This window comes from Ambystoma mexicanum, chromosome 13, assembly GCF_040938575.1.
Source record: "Ambystoma mexicanum isolate Mex_15411 chromosome 13, UKY_AmexF1_1, whole genome shotgun sequence".
NCBI lineage: Eukaryota > Metazoa > Chordata > Amphibia > Caudata > Ambystomatidae > Ambystoma > Ambystoma mexicanum.
In genome coordinates this window covers 391,990,699-392,006,333 of record NC_090938.1, presented here as the reverse complement: position 1 = coordinate 392,006,333, position 15,635 = coordinate 391,990,699, and the positions used below count along the sequence as shown (strand labels likewise).

The 15,635-nt window shown below is 47.6% G+C and overlaps 2 protein-coding genes across 2 annotated transcripts in view; one reads left to right on the top strand and one right to left on the bottom strand.

Annotated features, from left to right (window-relative positions):
• Positions 1 to 15,635, top strand: part of THTPA (thiamine triphosphatase) — a 1,084,607-nt gene that overhangs the window by 416,888 nt on the left and 652,084 nt on the right. The gene's annotated exons all lie outside the window — the stretch shown is intronic.
• ZFHX2 (zinc finger homeobox 2) overlaps positions 1 to 15,635 on the bottom strand; it is a 394,460-nt gene that overhangs the window by 57,528 nt on the left and 321,297 nt on the right. Inside the window, exon 9 of the mRNA XM_069633958.1 lies at positions 802 to 5,643. Within this exon, the coding sequence (XP_069490059.1) occupies positions 802 to 5,643 (4,842 nt within the window). The remainder of the gene's footprint in view (positions 1 to 801; positions 5,644 to 15,635) is intronic.

Below are 15,635 nucleotides of genomic sequence, written 5' to 3'. Positions count from 1 at the left end.
CCAGAAAAAAATGATTCTGAAGGCACTAACGTGAGGTTGTCAGTTGATAGAGGGCCTGTGGAACATATACACTAACCACTTTGAGTGCTTCTGCTTGTCTGGCTAGTCTGCAGTGCTTTACCTCAAACCTTTTTAACTTGACTCTTGGCGGGCAGTCTAGAATGCCTTCTGCTCCATCGCTAAATGCTAACACCATCAGGCAACTAACGTTAGGCCTTCCCTCTTACATCTGGCCTATGCCTCTTTTCTCTGCATACTTCAATTTGAATTCTTCTCTGTCCTCTTTCATCTCCCTCCTTCTGCATCTTCTTTGCATTTCACCCCATTTCCTCTCTCCCAGTCCCCTTTTCTTTTCCCCTTCCAGTACTGATTTCATTTTTACATCTCAGTTTCCTTTCCTCACTTCACCTTTATCTGCTTTTCCACTCTCCACTTCATATGTTTTTTCCTCTCCTCCTTGGTCTCCTTTCCTCTTGCCTTCTCTCCTCACCAAAGTCCTATTTAAGCTTCCCTTTAACCGCCTATACTCTTCCTTCTCTTTTCATGCTGCTTTCTCTGCTTTCCTCTTTCTCCCTTTGTCTCCTTTGATATCTCCCAGCAGCTCTCTTATCTCTTCATCTACTTAGTTCTTCTCTCCTCCCTTTTCACACTTGTTGGCCTGCCTTCACCCTTCTCTACTATATATTTTGTTTCTCCTAGTGTCGCTCTCCCTGTTTTGCCTTGATATGAGACTATGCTTGCACATTGTGGTGACACTTGCATTTCCCAGTACCCTGAATGCTTCTCCAAGACCATCCTCACCTGTATTAAATGGGGTCATCCCCCCGTTGGGGGCACAGGGCCCCTGCTGGCCGGACAGCAGAACCGGAGTAAGTCTGGGTAGGGTGGCAGATGCATTCTTGAAGCCCAGGGGTGGATAGCTGGCAGTGGCAGGGGGCACAGCAATGGATGTCCCCGTCTTTAGGTCTGGTTTGAGTTGTGGTACAGTACCCACCGTAGCCGGTGCAAGGTCATAGTACTTAATTTCATTTTTTAGTTGTTTTTGTATAGCCTCCCGCAGTCGGGCGATGTGCTGGCGAGAGAAGACATGACTGCGGCAGGACACATAGAAGTCATACTTGATGCGACAATAAGTGCACTCAGTGCGGGGAGTATCTCCCGATGAATCAAGGCCCATTGGCGGTGGTAGTCCCTGCAGCTTGGCCTTTTTCTCCTTGGCACGAGCGTTTTGAAACCAGACCTGAATGACACGCTTCTGCAGGCCAATCTCACTGCCCAGCAGTTCGCACTCGCTCATGGTGGGTGTGCGGTAATTAGCATAGCAAGCCTTCATAATTTTAAGCTGCAGGCTACTCATCTGAGTTCGAAAACGCCGTTGGCCCAGTGCATCCAGGCTGCTGTCTGTATACTTCTGTGTGCCAGGGTTTGGGGATTCTGGGTCGGCCAAGCTGGATGAGTCGCTCAGGTCACCAGGGCTACCTGCTTCTGTCTCCATGGCAGGAAGTGGCGGAGATACTCGCTGGTTGCCCTCGTCAGCGTTGTCGAGTGGTGGTGGGTCACCTGCCCCACTCTCCTTGTTAGTTGTTTCTTCAGTGCAGACAGTGGCAGAGTCTGCAGGTTCAGCTGGGGTGGGGTCTGGAGTGGCCGGTTCACGTGCAGGAATGCACGTCTCTGCCTTATTGATGAAAGTTTGGGATATGGCTGTGTTTTGGCATGGAGAGGGGATTGCCCTAGGTGATGGTGCTGGAGCAGTGGAATGGTGTATGCCTGCAGCATTGTAGTAAAAGGCAGCTGTATCTCTCAGTACCTGTAGGCTGGGGCTGCGATTGGTCATCAGTGGTCCAGGAGGGGTGTCTGTTGCATGCCGTGGCAGGTTCTCTGGCTTTCCCAGAGGGATGAACTTGTTGTAGGGCTTGGGGGAGGGAGGTGGTGGTACACAGCGAAACTGACCCTTGCGCTCTCTGGCCCGAGTGTTCTGGAACCAGACTTGCACCACTCTTTTCTTTAAGGACACCTCCTCAGAGATGCGGTCAAGCATTTTGCGAGTGGGGTTGGAGTCCTGCATGTACCAACGGTGTAGGATCTCCAGCTGCTCTGGTAGTATGGTGGTCCTCAATCGCTTGTCTTTGGGTGGCTCATCACCAAGGTAGCCTGCCTCACTCTCGGTGGGTGACAGGCTGTCCTCGTCAAGCTTCCTCTTGCGGTTTGCTGCTGCCATGGCTTCTCCCATGGCACTGGGAAGGGTGCTGAAGCCACTAGGCAGGAGGGGGGCAGCAAGCATTGAACTATTGTGGTCAAACATTAGGAGAGACATGTCCAGCAGGTGCCCCGGCAGTTGAGTGGAAGCCAGGATGTGCAGACTCTGGTGTTTGCCCAATTGCTCTGGGGTGGCAAAAGACACTTGGCACTGATCGCAGGAATAGATGTTGGTGCTATCGCTACCCTGATGTGACTCTGCTGTTGAGTCTTGGGGCAGTGGAGGTGGAGATGTAGAGGACTGCTCTAGGGGCTGTGGCTGTTCTTCAGGGATCGGCACAGACAATTCCTTCTCTGACTCATTGGGTTGCTCTGAAATGGCCTCCGTGTCTGGCAGTGGTGGCACTTTCACCGTCTCTGCTTCACATACCGTCTCTGTTGCTCCACTCATGGGATCCTCACCCACTGCTCCCTCAATCTGCAGCTCCTCCTGATCATTTGTTTCAGAGACCAGAGAAGTTGCATCTTCCTGGGAGCCTTGTACCTCTGTTTCAATCTCAGGGGGCATGGTGGCAGATGCTGGGTCCTGGGTAGTCCTGCATGTCTCCTCTGCTGGTTCCTGAGGCAGTGTGTCGTCCTCGGCTTCCTCATCTGCCAGCTGGTCATTGTAGCATTTTTTCAGGTGTTGGATGAGTTTAAAGATGCACAAGAAGTCGAGGTGGCACTTCTTACAGGTGCTCTGCTTACTGCCGCTCATGACACATCTGTCCCCTGCTCCTGGCTCCTTCCCCTTCTCGCCGGCATGGAATGGCGAGTCAGCTGCGTTCTTCCGGGCCTTCTGGCGAGCGTTCTGGAACCATACTACCACAACCCGGTTGGGCAGCCCCAGCAGTTGAGAAAGCTTCTCCACCTCGCAGTCCTTGGGGTAAGCACTGGTCTCAAAAAAGGATTGTAAGGCTTGGAACTGAAAGTCTGAGAATTTGGTGCGTGAGAAGCGCCGACTACCCCAGCGGTCAGACCGGCTGAGCTCGGCACTGGGCATCTGTGGGGCACCCCCCTCAGTGGCCTCCTCGCCTTCTGGAAGAGCAGTGCCAGATGACGGTGGTGTACTGAAGTTGTATGGACTGTCCTTGTCCTGTTGTCGCTCCTTGAAAAGGCGATTCCGAAACCAGTGCTTCACTACTTTGGCAGCCAAACCAGTATGTTCGGACATCTGTAATATCTTTTCCTCTGAGGGCAGGTTGTTGATGTCAAAGTAGTTCCACAGCACCTTTAGCTGCTCAGGGGTGATGCGGGTGCGAGGGCTGCGGCTCTCGCCAGGGTCAGGTTCTACTGCCACTTCACTTGTCTTTGCTTGGGCCAAGCCAGCAGACATCAGCTCCTCCACATTGGGAAGAGCAGGAGGAACTGCCTGCAGTGAGAGGGGTGGCATCAGGAAAGAGGGGCAGAGAGAGAAGTCCAGTGGGATAGGCAGCTGAGGGGTCTGGCCAGCTACCTCTGTAGGTACCTGCAGGGCCTTCTGAGCAGCTGTGGCTTCAGATGGCACCATAACCACTGGCTGCTTCGGAGCATACATGTTGTCATAGCTCTTGCGGAACTGTGTGGCATAACGGCTGAGTGCCTCGAAGGGCAAGAAGCGGCGGTGCACATGTTCCTCGTGTGTCTTCAGGATCAGCATGTTAGAGAAGAGCTTCCCGCAGGTTTCGCACTTCAGCTTCTCGCGACAGTGCTCCCCAACAGGGCCCCGTGGGAGCCGAGGTGGTGCCGGCTGCGGTTGGTACAGTGGAGGATGGGCTGGCAGAAGGTGTTGTTTTCCCTCGTTGTACTGAATCACCAGCTCAAAGCCGAAGTTCTCCAGCAAGGCTTTAGACGCTGTTCGTGAAACATCGGTTGGGATACGTGGTGGAGGCATAGCATTGGTGGCCTGCTCCGGTTCTGACCCTTTCATCTTGGAGTCACCTAGTGGTGGCACTGATGACTGCTCTTCTTTCATGCCGTCTGATATTTCTTCAGTCATGAACATGGGCTCCTGAGTCCCGGCAACATTGTCCTTTGTGTTGCTGTCATCCTTTGTGTTGTCAGATGGAGGTTGTGATGCAGCAGCCTCTGCTTCACTGCCCAACTGGGCTATCTGGGCAGGAGAGGATGAGGAAGTGGAGGATGGTGGCATTTCCATCAACTGCTGAGGTTCATCTTTCACATTCACTGGTTTCATTAAGCCTCCTCCGCTGAATAGCATGGAACCAGTGCCAGGCAGAGAGAGAATGGAAGGTGAGGCCTGCATGGCTAGCTCAGGGTTCACCTTAAGATCGTGCAGATAGAAGGGCAGTAGGAGCTGCTGCTGCTGATGCTGCTGCAGCTTGAGCAGGGTCTCAGGACCAAGTGGGAAAGGAGGCAGAAGGGGTGGTGCAAACAAAGATGACTGTAGTAGTGAAGCCTGCCGGTGCAGATCAAGGGAAAGGTGCATCTGCGGTGGGACAAAAGGCAAGCCTGGCACCGCCAGGCCTTTCTGTATGGTATCTGTGCTTTGCACTTCTACCTTGACCTCCGACAGAGCATTGTCACTTTTTGGTGATGTTGAACAAGCAGAGGTGTTCTTGCTACCATGCTCTGCATTAAAACTCCCAGTAGTGTTGTCAGATTTCTCAATGCAGTTGGTGCTGTTGGGGTCTGGAGTGCTTCTGCCAGCAACCTCCAGCTTGGCCACTCGGGAGCGTGTCTGGTGCAGCACAGAGCGCATGTGGATCTCCAGTGTGGAGCTCTGGTTGTACGAAACGCGGCACACTGCACACTTGAAGGGCTTGTCCTGAGCAGTGGTGACCTCGGCCCGGGATGGCAGCGAAGGGTCAATGGAGGCTTTCTTCATCTTGTGCAGGTGGGAAACAGAATTGTAGTGAACCAACAGGATATTCTTCTGGGTGAAAGACTCCTTACATACTGTGCACTTATAGGGCCGTGAAGGGTCTAGGAATTTGTCTAGGGCAAAATTTGTGCTTTTACGGTAAGAGACAGGCTGTCGAGCATCCAGTGGGACACCAGGTGTGGTGATGGGTGCAGCCTCGGGGTCTGTAGGCATCAACTTCCCTTCTTTTGTTGGAATTCCTGGACGGTTGCCGCCACCCCCTGGGACTTCATCAGTATCTTCCATCTCTTCCTCTTCTTCCTCCTCTTCACTGTGCCCACCAGGGCCGCAGAGTTGCTGAATTTCAGTGCGGCTTAGCTCAGGATGCTCGTTCTCCAAATGCTCCCGCAACTCAGGGAAACTCTCTGCCCTCTGACGGCAAAGAGGACATGGTAAGACATCACTTGCCTCTTTCTCCACCACCTGCCTTTCTGCCTCATCAAAGTCTTCTGACTCTGCATGGTCTTTGACTTTCTCTTTCCCCTTGTCCAAGATCTTGGCAGGCATATCGATGGGGGTCTCAGAGCTTGCTTCGGTGCTGCCATCTGAAGAGTAGAAAAACATAAAATATCATTCAACAGCCACCAACAAGAATGTATGCCACCTAGGGGCAGCATTAAGATACTTTAGAACCAGCAACTATTTCTATGGCAGATCTCATGTTAAACCATGAAAATAACAAACCCTCATAAAATATCCTATTTCATTGTACAGGAAACACGATTTGTATAGTTGATTATGAGGTCTCTATAGCAGTATACAAACTCTACTATTTCTTACTTTCGAAACCCTTTCCTCCATATTCTTGGGATGTCCATCAATGGGGATGGGACCTGAAACTTTATGCAGCAAAATCCAAGGATGTGCATGCAGCCATGCCTGTTCTTGAATCGTACCAAAAGATCGGTCTCATTTGTGCGCCCCCGCAGTCACTGTGACTTTGGGGGCGCACAAAGAACCGACTCCCATTACTGTACCCAAGCAGTGCAGGGTTTGCGGGGGTGACTCCCGCTCTCCTTGGGTGCAGTAACAGGAGTCGGGCGTTGCAGGGGTGTACCCCGCTTACCATTCACAGAAATGTGCCGCCGTAAAGGTAAGTGGGGTTGGGTGGTCAGGAAGGGAAATGTGGGCCGGGGGATGCGTGTAAAGAGATCTTTCTGATAATTGGTGTCGACATTTTTATTGGCGCAATTACGGGTGGTGCAGCAATCACATAGATTCCTTGCTCTTGTCTCACCATCAGGCCTTTGTTACTCTCTTACTCTGTGCAATCATTTAATTTCTTTGTCAAGTTGGATTTCATGCGCTCTGCCTTCAGGAAGAAATTATTCAGTTTCTTTGTGAAGTCCGAGCGCATGCACATTTCATCTCAAAGAAATTAATTGACTTCAGAAAGAAATAATTTCTTTTGAAGTGAAAGGTCAGAATGAAAGGACTTCTTTGTGAAGTTTGTCACCCCATTGTCACCCCATTTCCTCCCAGGACATGGTGTGGTGGGGCCATTGAATCGAAGCCCTACTACAGATGGTTCCATATGTTAATATCCCCGCAAATATATCGGCATACAAAAATATTGCCATATTTTTGCAGCGATATTAAGACATGGAACCTGCGGGGGACACCCCCGCATTATTTTTAAAGGAGCGGGGGACACCCCCGCAACCCTTCTGCCAAACCCCCCAAAAATTATCCCGCCCAAAAATATCTCCTATTGTCGTTCCAGACGACCATATATACGGCAATATTTTTAGTGGGGATAATATGTAGTGATACCCTACAGACGTGCACATCAAAAAAGACCCTCCAAACCAGGTAAACAAGGGCCTTTACTCCCTTTATTTGTTGGCGCCCAAAAAAGACAAGACACTTTGGCCAGTATTAGATCTAAGACAACCAGAAAAATATATAATACCTCAAAAGTTCAGAATGACCACACTCCACAAGGTTATTCCTCTCCTATAAGGGGAGTATTCATGATCACTCAAGACATGAAAGATGCATACTTTCATATGTCAATGTTCCTCACTCATAGAAAATTACTGTCCGATAAATGGCTTCATGAAGTTTTGTTGAGGAAATGTCATATAAGAAAATAAACAGAGATCCCACCAAGAGATTGCAAGAAGAAATCCTCATCCTTATAAAACACGCTGAAGACCAGAGCTGGATATGCGAAGATGAACGACATTTCCTCAACAAAACCCACCCAAGGATACCAGCTTTCTATATACTTCCAAAGATTCACAAACATGCCACTCAACCACCCGAACGTCCCATCGTCTCAGCCTGTGACTCACTTTTGGAGCCTCTATCTTTGTACACTGACTTCTTCATGAAGCCATTCATCGGACATATGAAGTCATACATCAAAGACAGCACCAACACCATGAAGGTCCTACAGAATATACACCTATCCGCCGACTCCATCCTGGCTACCATGGACGTACAAGCTCTTTACACCTCTATCCCCCAACAGGAAGGACTGGAAGCTTTAAAAATCTGCCTCAACAGAAGAACCGACATCACGTCCACTCCCACCAACTTCATGCTGGAGTGTATCAGACTAGCCATGACCGAGAACTTTTTTCTTTTTCAAAATCAGATTTACCAGCAGGTGAAAGGCGTCAGCATGTGGGCTACCTTTGCCCCTGACGTAGCCAACCTATACATGGCCCAACATGAGGACGACAACATCTACCATGATGACAACCCCTACAAAGCTCACATCTTGCTTTGGCGCCGATACATCGACTATGTTCTCCTAATATGGGAGGGGAGCAAAGAACTTTTGCTTGAGTTCCACAAATGGCTGAATCAGAGAAACTGCCACATCCAATTCACCATCGAATGGGATCATCAAGCGGTAAATTTCCTGGACCTCCACAACTACCGCTCTGGAGACTCTGTAAAAACAGAACTATACAGGAAACCAACCGACAGGAACAGCCTACTCCATTTCACTAGTTTCCATCCACTAGGACTCAAATACAACCTACCGTACGGACAATTTCTTCGTGTACGCAGGAACTGCACGGATAAAGAAAAATTCGAATATCATGCTCAACAACTCCAAAAATGCCTCAGCGAAAGAGGCTATCCAAAAATCCATCAAAATGGCCTGCAAAAGAGCAGCCAACACCGACCGCACTATCTGTCTGACAAACAGCACCAAGGAACCCATAGACCGGACAGTCTGTGTCACCACGTTCAACCCTATCAGTTAAAAACCACCATAAACAAGCATTGGCACCTGATAAAAAACAAAGGCACCTTGGACAAAAAACCTTTATTTTCTTTTAAAAAGAACAGGAACCTTAGAGATACGTTGGTACATACATTTCTCGAACCGGAAAAACAACAAGACACACTATGGGGCCTACCACCCATAGTAGGACACTACTCATGTGGTAAGTGTGTCGCATGTCGCTACACCAAGACCAGCAAGACATTCACGCATAACAATTTCATCTGGACAATGCGAAGACATACGAACTGCGAGAGCAAAAACATAATCTATGTGATAAAGTGTCCCTGCGAGCTCATTTACATTGGGAAAACAACCAGACCCATTAAACAAAGGATAAGTGAACATCGATCGTGCATCAAGAACTCCATACAGGATAAACCACTAGTGGAGCATTACAGCAGAAAAGGCCACACCAATGAGCAACTGACCTGGACAATCTTACAACAACTACAACAACAAAAAAGAGGAGGGGATAACAATCTAGCGCTCACGAGGCTCGAACAGAAATGGGTCCACAAACTGGACACAGTAAGAACTGGACTCAATATCACCGTAGAGTGGAAACACTTCTGGGACTGAGTGACCCCCGTAGATTCCACCGGCGTTTGTACAGTACAGGTCTTTCCCGAGTACTGGTTCACATCCTGCTGTTCTCTGTCTGACACTGTATGTTTGCATGTTTTTCTTGCAGTTTTTAACATCAACATATATGCCATTAAATAACCTTGTATATACAGCATTGTATGATCCTGCTTTACATTAATCACATAAGAAACTATACTGCTTATACTGTCTTGCGTAGATGTGGATGTCTCCACACTAGCTGTCGACCAGGACCACAATACTGATTTGTGTATATCGAGCCTTCATCATACAACATTGTGTCTACCTCCGAAGGATAATGTTGTGCATAGTCAGGATTTTGTTTGACACCATGCTAAATCTCTTACATGTCTCTGACTTTTGATTTACTTTATTTCCATTCAAGCCATCACCATCCTATAGTGTCCATTAATCTGCAGCAGTTTACTTCCTGCCGTACTCCCGTTGTACTGAGTCCACAATAGTCCAGGCCATTTTTGAAGTCATCCATGATAGGAACCTTCTGTGCCCCATCGAGAGCTCACACATACGGGTCATATCTGTTGCTTGTCATGCCTCCTCTTTATTGGCCGTATGTCGAACACCAATAACCACGGCCATTACTCAATCCTATCTTTGCCCTACCCCACTCTCCTTTGGGCATCCCATTGGCTGGCCAGTACCGGCAGGGCTGCTTTTAACTTATGGTGCCTGCACTTCTCAGTAGCATCCATTACCGCGAGGAGCGCAGACATTGCCACAACAGGCTTCGGTAAGTCACATTGCTGAATTATGCTCTCTCTCTCATTTAGACAGTTCGGAACAGACAGCCTAGGTACCTCCAGCATTTCCTACCTAATGCACTGTCCTTTTATAGTCCCACTCGTGCACTGTGGTAATCTTTAGCTTTCATGTAACATTTTTTTAAACGCGCACAAAAGCACCATTCTTGCAAAAAGATTGGAAAACTCTATATACCTATAAAACACGGGGATGGCTACAGCCGGCTTCCACCCTGATCCCACGCAAGTACTCCGGACTTTGCACCCACCACAAAATCGTATTGCAAATCTCCTCTTGCACGCTCGTTTCACCTTTAATCACAGTAAACTGAGTTTCACAGCCCATAGTTCACCGTGACGTTTAAACTTGATTCCTGCCACCGACAGGATACCACATCGATAGCCATTACCTGATCGTTTTGTTAACAAACACCACTCTCACGAGACACCCACACCACCGGTGTTCATCATTCTGGGTCCAACACTCACCACTCCAACACATACCATGCTGGATGTACATGGGCCTTGTATTTTGCTTAAAATACACTGTCTCCCCCACACGTGGGGCTAACGATATACTTACCTTTGTCTCTGCAGCTCCCAGAGACCATAGGCATTAATCAATAGCCTGAGTGACCCGAGTCATACGAGTCTTCCCATGTCCCCTATAGTCCGGCAACCATAACAGGACCTTAGTACAGCGTCCCCGCTGCACCACAGCAGACGGTAAGCTGTTCTACTGGCAATACACTCCAAGTGTATTTTTAGGCACCAATCAGCCATTATTTATTAATACGTAAATGAAACCTTAACTACCCGAGATCCTGACAGCTCTCCCCTTCCCCCACAGATTTCCTTTACGGAGATAACCTGTAGTAAGAAACCATCCTGATGAAGGCCACTACAACCTCAGGCTTAACCCCAGCCCAGTTTGGCCGAAACACTGTCATGTCGATTTTCTGTGGCACAACCCCTGTTTATATGTGTTTGTAGAATAGTGTTGTGTTCACTATTGTTGTTCTAGTACCCCCGGACCTATCACAGTCCTGGGTTGCACACTGTTGACACCCCCTGTCATCAATCACTTGTACTGTATACTCGTGCATCACTGTGAAAATTGTTCCTCCGCAAGAAAAGAGGACGATACTAATTTGTATTTCGCAAAAAAAAGAAATATCTGTCCACCTAACCTTTCGTGCTTATCGAAAGTTGTGTAAATGTTTAAAAATACTAATCTGTGCAAAATCTTTTTGAAGGCAAAATAAAATAGCTTCAAAAACTTGACAGCTGCTCTCGGATCTCTCACCCTGATTTCTATCTATTTACCTACCAGTACCCTCCTGGGCATATCAGGACATCGCCAGGCGCCCTTTATATACTCTAGCGTTGCATCTACGCAGGGAAACCATTTCCATCTACCCTTACTCAACTTCCTTTTCAGGTTTGGTTTCACCATAAAGCCTAGTACCATCACAGAAGAAAAGAGTAGATAGGACCTGTTTCAGACACACTAAACGCACATGCTTATCCATTACCAGAAAGAGTACAGGCATAGTCTCCCGTTTCCAGGCAGGCACCGAAGTATCAGTAAGAAAGGTTATGACATAACTAGCCATGATGGCATCATGAATAGACCAGTACCACATGCACAACTGAACACGGGGACGATTCAACAGTGGCTCTCACCACAATGGTCCAGAGTGTCAAGCGAATGCGATGATCTAGTGGTAGTGTCAAAAGAGGTGGTAACTGCTCTGCATTTGTGGACAAAAGAAAACCTTAAAATTAGGCCCTTCCAACACAGGCTACAATCAAAACAGACACCTCACTCCTAGGTTCGGGGGCCCATTGACAAGAGCTCACTTCACAAGGAAGATGGACACAAAAATAATCAACACAGCAAAAAAAGACCTAGAGTACAGGCAATAAAGACTGCACTTATATCTTTCCAAACAAAAATATACAACCAAAGCGTACAACACCACAGCTATTGCATACATAAACAAACGGGGAGGGACACACTCTGTTAAACTGTTAATTTTAGCACAGGATATACGGGAGTGGCACATCAAGAAAGGAATTTACGTTCAAAGATAGCATGTCCCTGGCAATCACAAGCACCTAGCGGACAGCTGAAGCAGGATTTTGAATGAAAACCACAAATGGGAAATCCACACAAACACACTCGAACGGATTTTCAGGAAGTGGGGAAAGCCAACAGTGGATCGGTTTGCAACAGTCCAAAATAGAAAATGTGAAAGCTTTGCATCCAGGTACTCACAAAAAGGGTCACTACTATGGATGAGTAGTTCGGGATATTTGCTTACTCTTTTCCCCAGACACCTCTTCTCTGGAAGGTAGTGCACAAGTTACTAGACAAGAGACTAACTCTATTACTGATTGCACCAATGCGGGCAAGATAGACATAGGGCCTCATTACGACCCTGGCGTTAAGGGTTTAACAGCGCCGTAAAAGGTGTCGGCGCCGTTAAACCCTTAACGCCTCATTACGAGTTCCCTTTGCGGGACCCAACCTTAACGCCTGCTTTTAGCAGGCGTTAAAGTAGGGTGCCGCAAAGGGACCTTGGTGCTAAGTACGGTGCCGCAATTTGCGGCACTGTACTTAGCGCCTTCCCCATTCCCATTGAGCCCTATGGGGCAAAAATGGGAATGGGGAAGGGCCCATGGTAAATGGGGAATTACCGCCCCGCCAACCTTGGAATGGGGCGGTAATTCCGCCATTCACCATGGCGGACCCCGGCATGGACCATGGTGCTAATAGCACCATGGTTTAGCGCCGGGGTGGTAATGAGGCCCATAGTATCTTCATCTTCAAAAGGCGGTGGCCCAACCACCATTCAAACTCCAGCCAGTCCAGAACCTACTAACACAATATCATGGCAATCTCACACATCCATGCCCGCTAACAATGTGTTTAGCAGCATTGCTCCTGAAATCATAGAATTTGGACGCTTCTACCAACAAGAGGCATAGAGATATTAAAGGAGGCCAGAAAACCTAACACAAGACATTTGGCCTCATTATATCATTTGCTGGTATCCAAGTGGTAGAGCCGCCAGGATACCGACACATGTTACCGTTTCCGGCCACCAGATTACGGGCCCCGGAGTGACAGTGTTAAATGCCATTCATGGAGTCCCATAGGACTCCATGAGGGGCTTTTTCCGTCATTACTGGCACCGGCAATACCGGTGCTGGTAATGACAGCTTTTGTTACCAGTAGCGCACCGAAAACAGATGCCCCACAAACAGACCTGCAGGTCTGGGAAAGTGCCAGTATTCGTGAATACCGGCACTTTTATTACCCGACCAGTCGACACAGAATGAGACCCACTGTTATTACAACAAATGGAGGTGTTTTGTTATTTGGTGCACTAAAAAGGATATCAACGCCACTGAATGCTCTGCAATACACATTGTTACTTACCCGCTTTATCTCTTAGACTCAGGAATAGTCTATAACTGCCTCAAAGTATACCTGACAGCTTTAGCAGCTTACAGTACATCTCAGCATAAAATGCCCTGGTGGAGAGTTCCAGTGGTTAAAGCCTTCATGGGAGGGGTTAACAGAATTCACCCACCTATTAGCCACCTTTGCCCTGGGTGGGATGTTAATATTGTATTACAAAGACTCATGGGAGCACCTTTTGAGCTAGGATACAAGTCCACCTTAAAATCTTTCTCTTACAAGGTAGCTTTTCTAATTGCAGTTACATCTTTCAGAAGGGTTAGCGAGTTACAAGCATTGTCAGTGTCTGAACCTTTTGTAACTATACACAAATACAAGGTGACTTTACGTACACATCCACGTTTCTCTCCTAAATACATTGCTAATGTTCATTATAACCAATCCATAGACTTGCATTCTTTTTCCCAAACTCTCAAAACAAGGGGGAAAAGGCATTACACCTACTAGATGTGCCTAGAGTAGTCATGGTTTACCTGAATAAAACAAAGGCACTATGAAAGACAGTTCAATTCTTTGTACTTTTCACAGTTGGCGTAGTAGGTGACCCAGTGACCAAAGTCACCATTGTTAGGTGGGTCATCAAGGGTACACAACTCTGTTACTGACGGGCAGTTTACCTTTCAAACCTAAAGCTCACTAAACAGGAAGCACAGGGGCAACACTAATGCTCCACTAGAGGACATTTGAAAGGCAGCAACTTGGATTTCGGTACAGCATTTACAGGTATCTAAGTGAAAACAACAAAAATGTTACTGTGAGTTACAAAACACAGAATATGTTGTCTTCGAATTTTAACACAGTTAATCGAAAATAAATGTGGGGGGGCCCGCACCCCACCACCTCCCACCTTAATTAATACTCCAAAGTCCCCTCTATTTTTTGATGAACTGTGTTTAAATTCGATTAAAGAATTCAATGTTTTGGGACTCGCAGTATCCGTCCTTGTTATTTTGATATAATACCCATTTACACAGCACTACTCAGTTGATTAACAGGCAAGGGCTGATTCACAGGTTGGGTGAGCAGTGTTAAAATATCTTTGTTCCACTATTGCTGCTCACTCACCACCTTTTTCAGGTGATGCTTGCTAATTTATGCAAAGCATGTGAATTTAAGCACATTCAAAACCCCAAGAAGACCATTATTACTTATCCGATAATCATCTTTATGAGGCTTGTATCTGCTAAGTATCACATGTGCCCTTTGTGGCTGGTCGAAAGAAGGAGTCTGAGATATTGAGGACATGTCATCTTTTCTTTCATGAAAATGATGAGATAAAGGCCTATCTTTCCCTATTACTAAGGGATCGCCCTGCCTATCTACATTAACTTAAGGTGCTAGTCTGTCGTCAGGATGTCAAAAGTATATATTGTCTTGTGGTCCAATCCTAACTCTACCTGACCCTAGCACTAATATGAAAAACTCAAAATAGGCCTCTCTTCTCCTGGTCGTGGTTGTTCTTGTCTTCTTATTGTTAGTTTGCTTGTTAGATGCTTATACAGGAAATAAATTCAGTTTCAAATCGCCCACAGGGAAGCAGGCAGGGAACATGGGATAGCAGTACAGTTAAATACAACAAAATAATGCGAGTATTCAGAAAGTCAAAGTGCAGGAATAAAGAGGGCAGCGGGGTAAGTGCTGCGGTGTCAATTTTCGAGGGTGAGCCACAGATGAAGTGCAAGGTATGATAAGTGCTATGCGGCCAGGAGCCGCGTTGGGTCCAGCGCGGAGGGTGTGCCGAGGCAAGTGCTGAAGGAAGACAGATGCTGGGGAGATTGGGTGTGAATGGTCAGAGGCCCAGAGGATGCATAAGGGTCCAAGACACCAATCACAGCAACTGTGGGATTAGCAGAGGAAGGAAGAAGGGAAGGAGGAGGAAAAGAGGAGAGTCTTGAGGTGTTTTTGGAACTTCAGAAGGTCCAGCTCAAGATGCAGTGGGACGGGGAGGCTGTTCCAGGGGAGGAATCCAGCTGAGGAAAATGAGTGGCCTCCTGCTCTCTGTTTAGCGAAACGCTTTACACACAGAGAGTTGGCGCTAGAGGTGCGTAGAGGTCTAGAAGGAGAATATTTGGTAAGAGAGAGTTGCAGATAGCGTGGTCCCCGGCCCCAGACAGCCTTGTGGATGATGCAGAGGGATTTGTATTTGATCTGTGCAGCAACCAAGAGCAGTGGAGGCTTTTTAGGGCAGGAGAGATGTGGTCCCTGGGCTTATGGCCAAGGATAAGTCTTGCTGCTCTATTCTGGATTAGCTAAAGGGGTCGCAGAGTGGAATTGTATCTGTGCCTTTTTTTAAACAGTTCGATTTTAGGCTGTGTTAAGCTGTGTTTAGCTTTACCGTCTATGCACCTCTCTTGCATTGCATCTGTGCCTTTTTTTTAAAAACATTTTGATTTTAGGCTGTGTGCAGCTTTACCATCGGTGCACCTCTCTTGCATT